General features: G+C 34.5%; 1 protein-coding gene across 1 annotated transcript; it reads right to left on the bottom strand.

Moving 5' to 3' along the window:
- Positions 1-733: 733 nt before the first annotated feature.
- RPS2 (NB-ARC domain-containing disease resistance protein) lies at positions 734-3,725 on the bottom strand. The gene is made up of 2 exons (XM_086435984.1): positions 2,444-3,725; positions 734-2,341 (listed from the first exon to the last, which is right to left on the bottom strand). The coding sequence occupies exons 1-2, from the start codon at positions 3,567-3,569 to the stop codon at positions 882-884; spliced, it is 2,586 nt and encodes an 861-aa protein (XP_086292110.1). The 5' UTR covers positions 3,570-3,725; the 3' UTR covers positions 734-881.
- Positions 3,726-7,897: the final 4,172 nt, after the last annotated feature.

Genomic DNA, 7,897 nt, shown 5'->3' on the forward strand with positions numbered 1-7,897 from the left:
GGATGGTAGATTGGGTTTGAACCAGTCACCATTGTGATCCAACTAAGAAGGATCATCAATGCGTGATGATTACAGGTTAACTGCAGTCTTAAAGTGATGGGACGTGGTTTATGGGGATGTTGATCGAATATGGTCATTTCCACTCGGAGGTAAATTTGGAGAAAATGCATTTGAAGTTCATTTTCAAAGGTACAACTCTTTATAGGCCATACTTTCATGTTTTCAAAATCAGTGACTTTCTGCTGATTAACTAAGAGATATTCTTAATCTTCAAATTGGGTAGTTGCATCCAAGTAAAACTTACTTTGTTTGAAAGATAATGAGCTTTTTGTATCTGATGAGCCTGATTTTGCTTAGAGTGTGAAGATACTGTAGGTTTATCATTCTCTATTGGTGCTTATGATGTGAAGATATCACAGGTCTATCTAGTTCCTATAAGATGGGGATTATCTCAGAGAATGTTCTAAGTTTGAAGGCTATTAAATCAGGTTTGTAAAGTTAATACTAAGGGTTTCTATTCTAGAGTTGTATTTAATTATAATATAGCTCTAGATAGAATTGAATACCCGAGATGGATTTAAGTTTCCAACCTCAATAACTGAGATAAATCATATATGAAGATGATTAAAGATGAAAAAAGATATAAATGTTCATAAAAGTTGCTTTGAGAGTTTTTAAAAAAGTTAAATAAAAGCACAGAACCAAGGTATTTTTTTTATTTTTTTTTTCGCCTTCGTGAAGATGGACTTGAACCTATGTGTTTAACATTAACATGGTTAACTTATTTTACAGATTCAATGGGTACAAGTGCAAGCATGAAGTTCTTTTGCAGAGAAATTCTTCAATGACAAGGGTACATTATAAGAAAAATAAATACTTCTTTAAATTGGAGTAAAGTAGGGAACAAAAGCAGACTTGATATCATCTTTTTCCCATTCCAATCCATTCCACCACTCAGTCGTACCATAAATTTTTGGTAACATTTTGGTATCTTTAGCTCTGAGTGGAAGCTTCTTCAGATGGGGGCATTCAATCACTGCAATTCTCTTCAAGGAAGGGAAAGACAACTCATTCCTATAGATACTCCTTAATTGTGGCAGGTCTCGAATAGATAGAGTTCTTAGTTTTGGAAACGCAGTCGACTCTCCCACCATGTGATCTCCACTTATTACTTCTTCGATTCCCTTGCAATAAAATATGTACATCACTTCAAGGCTTCGGAGTTGTAGAACCCACGTAACATTCTTCAACTTCTGACAATGCCACATGTTTATGCTGCGGAGGTTCTGAAGGCATCCAGGAGTTACGGGACTCCTCCATATGGTGGTTAAGTTAGGAAGACCATACAAAGAGAGAAACTCTAGGCTTGGAAGCCAGTTCTCTCCTAGATTGTTGCCTATCACTAACTGCTCCAATTCGTAACAGTTGTTGACACTGAGCCTTCGTAGCCTCTCTGCATTCCCTGAAGTTGACGATAGTTGGAAATGCCTCAAACCTTCACATTCCTTGATGTATAGGTACCGTACACAATTCGGTAAACTTTTCAAGCGAGTGAGCCTAAAGAGGGCGCTGACTTCAGTTATTGTGATCCCAAGAGAAGTTAGGCATTGCAAGCTTTCCAAGTCTGCAAAACAAACACCTTTCTCATCCTCACAACCTTCCGCTTCCCATTTCCCATAACTATAATAGAGATTCAAAACTTGTAATTGGGTTAGATTGGATATCACCTCAGATGGGATTGTTCTAAGATAATGTGTTCGCTGTATATCCAAATGCCTTAACTTCATCAACCCTCCTACCTCTTTAGGCAATGTAGTTATTTTAGTCCGCGACAAATCAAGATAACGCAGCTCAGCTAATCTACCGATACTCTGTGGAAGCTCTTTAAGACTAGTGAATGAGAGATCTAATACTCTAAGAGCGGGCATGGATTGGAAAAACCCATTTGGGACTTTATTCAAACCGCTATTCCATTGGAGAATTAAAGTTAACAGCTTGGGACAAATGGGTATTTCAGTTAGTGTATTAATTTCATTATCCATCAATGAAATTCTTTCTGCATCTTTCCAGTTCTGAGCTCGAGGTGCTTCGGTCAAGCCAACACTGGGTTGTATTAGATACTTGTTCTTTCCATGCTCAGAGGCTATCCAGGTAGCCAAGCCACGGATCACATCGTGCATCTTTATTTGTGTTTCTTCTTCTCCAGTTTCTAACAAACACGCAACCTTTAGAGTTCCAATAAGAGCATGTCCCTTGTAATGGACATCGCTATCATCGAATCCATCTAGAAATCCTTCCCCAATCCAATAGTCTATAAGTTGTTCCTTCTCAATGGAATAGTCTTCAGGGAACAAGGAGCAATACAAGAAACATGATTTTATTGTGTCATCAGGTAAAGCGTCGTAACTGAATTTTAGTAGAGCATATACATGTTCTTCCATACCTCGAAACTCTGATGGTGATTTGTTGAGTACTCGTATTGCGTCCATCCACTCCTCTTCGGTCTCCATGTTGGCCATAGCCCTCCCAATAGTGATGAGTGCCAATGGTAAGCCACCGCATTTTTTGACGATGATCTCAGCATAAGATCGTATAACCGGAGAATCTAAAACCTCATCTTTTCCCATTTTCTCTCGAAAGAGTCGCCATGCTTCCTCCTTTTTCAAGAATTCTACTTTTAGCTTCCTTTGTGCATCCATGGTGCTACATACATGCATGTCGCGTGTCGTGAATATCACCTTGCACTTGTTTTCCTTGCTCGGTAGAGGAATTCCAATCATCACGAGATCCACTCTTCCCCAAACATCATCCAACAATAGTACGAACTTCTTCCTGCTCAAGACCCTGTATATATCCATCGCCCTTCGGTCTTGACTATCGCTTTCTTCCCAAGCCAAACCCAACCTATCCTCTACAGCCCTTTGGATCTTCTCCATGACAAAGTCTTTCGATACCACAACCCAAATCACCACATCGAAGTCATGTGATCCTGAGAGGAACTCATTATTAATTTTCCTCAAAAGCGTTGTCTTCCCTATACCACCCATGCCGTATAATCCAATAATTCCAACTTCATCTTCTCTGATGCATCGTTTAACATTCTCCAACATTACATCGATGCCCATGGTTGAGCTGCTTGGCATCTCTTCTACAGGAACAAGAAGCACTCCATCGGCCACGACATCATCAAAAACACCTTTGCTTTCTAACTCTCTGACATTCCTCATATTTCTGGCAACTCTCTTGCTGAGTTTATATCTAGAACCGCAATTCATAGAGAACCCAAAGCATTTCCTTCTTTGTTTAACATCTTCAACGATTGAATCCACTTCTCTTTCGATCGATTCTACCATTTGTAACCACCCTTTGACTTGAGTTTTGCATGTTAATAGCCTTGATTCGGCTGCATCAACCCTTCTCTTCACATCATCCCTTGCATCTCTCAATTCATCCATTGAAGTTGCAAGGGCTTGAACCCTTTGTTTCAGATTTACTAGATTACCAATCTTTGAAGCTATGGGATCAAATAAGCTACAAACAATATTGATGAGAGGGGAAACAAAATCCATGATGGTATTCTAGTAGCTCCAAGGATGGGGATGGAAGAAATCTTAGGGAGGGGAAGCTAAGTGGTGTTTATGGACTTGGTACCATTTGAAAGCCGCCTCTTTTGAAAATTGTAATTTCCAAGTGACTTCACTGAATGGTACCAAAATTGAGAATTTGTGTTCATGAATGATCCAACTACATTAAAAATAAGTGAAATTTACCGAAACAATGTCATAAAAGTTAAAATTTACTTATAATATGAGCAATTCATTAACTTATTGACAGTGATACATGCCATATGAATTGAATTAAAGGAACAAAATTTGCTTATAATATGCATAATTCATTAACTTATTGACAGTGATACATGCCATATGACGTCATTCGTAGAACACTAAGACATGTAAAACTCTAGAGGTTTTATATAGAATTGAATTAAAGGAACAAGATTCATTCAGTAGATCCCAAAATTTTAGAATTAGACTTTGAATCTTTCTTTTTATGAAAAAAAAAATTGTGATTTTGGTGGGTTTGTAACGTCCACTGCTTGGAAAAACTGTTGTTTTCCACAAATAATGAACATGGCACATACAAAAGAGCTTCTATTGCCACACTAACTTTTGCTAACGACACCCCAGGATGTGTGCTAAGTCGCAAAGGCGTTAGCAAAAGTTGGTCTGGCAATAGAATCTCTAGTATGTTAAAAGTCATAGGAATCATTGGATATTTTCACAAAAGAAATGATATGTTGCACATGCATGAGCCCACCTGAAGTGACCAGCAACGCTATATGCATTAAATATAAAATTAAAATGGGGCCTACTTGGCAGGAAAAAAATATATATTTTTCACTAAAAGATGATTTGTTATTGGTCTTGACCTCAAAGTCTAGACAGTGATGGTGGGTCTTCTTTAAGATATTATGTAAGGTTCTACTTACTTTCTCTCTCTCTCATAACTTTGAGTTTGGATCAAAGATTTCGTATTGGAAGGATCCAAATATTTAATATAGGAGATTATATAGATCCAATCTGGCTTAATCTGATTGTCGAGCGGATTTGGATCCAAAAGATGAGATCTGATCTGACAAAGAGATGATCCAATAATTCATAAAATCGGAACCAAATTATGTCTCTCATTGAATTGGTTCTTAATCAGTCCAAATTTAATATATTTATGGTAATATATGAGAAATGCTAATTTTCAAGATCTCATGAAAATGTTAACATTCTTTATCATATCCATTTTTCAATAATAATCAGACCCATTTTATCTTTTAATGAAAAAGATAAAGGTATATTGGTATTTTGCATAATAAATATTGGTCTTTTACATAATAAATTATAATGGAATTTTAGTTTTTGTGTATGAGGTCAATGATGGATAAGGTCTTAATTAGATGGTGATAATAATGATAATCAGACCCACCCATGAGTTGCCTAAGTGGTAAGGACGAGCATGTGAAGTGTGGGTTAGACGCACATCACGGGTTTGATTCCCCTCTTAGATTTTTCATGATTTAACTGAGGAACCATGACAGTAGGTTGCTGTGGTAGTCCTCCCAGAGATTAGTCGTGGTGCATGCAAGCTGGTCCGGACACTCGATTAGCAAAAAAAAAAAATAATGATAATCAGGATAGAGAAATATAGGAGAAAAGGAGCCCTCCCTCCCTCCCTCTTTGGTGCCCTAATTTCAAAAATGAAATGACTTAAATGCTCTCCCCTCATTTCGCACCATCTACGCTCTTTAGATTTAAATGCCTTTTATTATAAATATTTTGGCAATTAATGTCAACATGATAAATGCAATTATTATGTAAAAAATCAACACACTCATCTTTTTCACTTAAAAACAAAATGGGTAAGGGTATTGTTGGAAAGTACATAGATATATATATATATATATATGACTTTAAGCTTTCATTTTGACCATACTATCTACTTTGACTTATTGAATTCATCATAGTCCAATGGCTCCAATCTCATTTTAAGGTCCTACAAGAAAAATGGCGATGGTTTAAAATTTCTTATCATTTTAAAATGTTCCGAATAACACATCTTAATTTTGGCTAAGATTGGAGTGAAACAGTGACACTAAAACATTCAATATTTTGGTTTAGTCTCGGGATGTTCAAATAATAGAAATATTATCTCCAAACAAGATGTTAAAACTAGATCATTTATCTAGCTAACGAAAACACTGACATTGAACATGTTTATCGTCGATTGGATGGGATCCAACAAGCTAATAGGGTTGTCAATGGACCGGTCTAATTTGATTGGGATGATCTGATACGGATCAGGTTAGGGTTCGATCTGATGAAATCAGATCAGACTTTATTGGATCGGATTATAGAAATGTGTTGTCCGAACAGACAACAAATTACAATTTTTTGGGAAATCGCTATTCCAAAATGAAAAAGCAAAGGGTCCACAATGTTAAGATCCATACCCGTCTGATAAAAATCAGATCGGGTTGGAAAGAATCAAATCCGGTTCGATATACAAATTTTAATAAAACTTCATATATGCAAAAACACATATAATATAAGAATAATGACAATGAAAAGCATTTATGGTTCGTACACACTTTCACGTCTGGATATGTGATATGAGGTACAATCTTAAGGTCAGTCCAACACGACTCATAATATAATTCACGAACAATGACCACAAATACCTAGTTTTTGAAAATATGTACCAAAATGTCCATTCTAAAAAAATATGGACTCTTTAGTTCTCACTTTATCAAATATTAGTCTAAAAGGATTTTTAAAGCGAAAATGTTGTAATTACCCTTTCAACTAGTTTTTGGGTTTAAAGAAATGTGTTTGTTTGAGAATATTTGAGGTACTCATATGTTTTAAAATTAATGACTATGATTATCTTTTATAGATCAATGAAAAAATGATCCAAGTAAAAAAAAAAATTCCTTCTTTTCTTTTCTCAGAGCTACAATCTTTAATTCACATAAATGATGATAACGATGATGATGATAGAGAAGAGTATGGTTATCAAATTGATTTGATCTACGTATATTAGATTTATTAAAATATAAAAATACTTTAAAATAGTTGAAATGTACTTTTAAAATTCAACTTGAATGGTCATCGAATTGATTCAACTCAAAAATTAGCAAGTTGAGTCAAATACGATTATATTGAATTATGAATAGCTTTCACATAAATATTAATAACCAAATAAATTAATCAAGTTTTTTATTTAAATCGATATATTTTTAGATGAAAAACCACTCTGAAAAGTTATTAAAAAGGTATTTCAGGTATTTTCCTTGAAAAAATCTTCAAGAGGTGCTTAATAGATTTAATATTTTACTAAGTAGGACTTAAATGATCTATATTATTACTAAGGGACTATTTGGTACATATCCTCTATAAAGAGTCTTTCACAGTCATTGTCCTATAATTTACTTACTTTCTCACTTTCTATTGGATTGGAACATAGTTGACCTGAGATCCTTAACAGATTGGATCCTTATAACCTAAATCCCAGATTCATACCCGGAAGTTAACGGATTAGAAAAGATTGGATTTCGGATTTAATCTGGTCCATTTGACAGCTCTACGTAGGACTATCAACGGATGCTTATCGGTTTAGATACAGTAATATTCGAATCCGAATTTGAAAATTTTATCATATATCCAAATTCAAAATTGAATCCGATGGATGTTCTAAAATACTATCTGAATTCAAATCTGATTATCCCATCAGATATCGGATAATATCCAATTAGAATTCAAATAATTTGTATATTTAAAAAAATACAATTTTTCCTTATCCAATTGATTTTTCATTAGTAAAAAACTATTATATATTATATTATGTATATATAATAAATAAATCAAATAAAATAATATATATTATATTATTTATATAAAAGATAAATAAAATAAAATAATATATATTATATATTATTTCGAATCGAATATTATCTAATTCGAAATGTTAATATCTGAATCCGTTGCCGATAAGGATTCGAATATATAAAACTATCCGAATTCAAATTCGATATCCGAAATTTTCAGATAATATCCGATTTTTCGAATTCGAATTTTCGACTATCCATTGACACCCCTAACTCCACAAGCTTCAAACCCAAGGTTACTAAGTTTTCTACTAAAGAACCGAGAATCAGTCCGCCCTCGATTCGCTCTTGGTCCGTGAAACTCAGCAAATCAAGAATCCATAAAGTATTGCGGAGAAAATACCTCTATAAAAATTTACGTTATGTTAAATTTTATCTCTCTCTCTTCACTTTCTCTGGCTTTCCCCAACTTCTTAAACATTACCTAACGTTAATATAATTATTATTTAAACAAAAAAATCG

The sequence above is a fragment of the Akebia trifoliata genome, chromosome 1, assembly GCF_017979445.1.
Source record: "Akebia trifoliata isolate Shusen 1 chromosome 1, ASM1797944v1, whole genome shotgun sequence".
NCBI classification, from domain to species: domain Eukaryota; kingdom Viridiplantae; phylum Streptophyta; class Magnoliopsida; order Ranunculales; family Lardizabalaceae; genus Akebia; species Akebia trifoliata.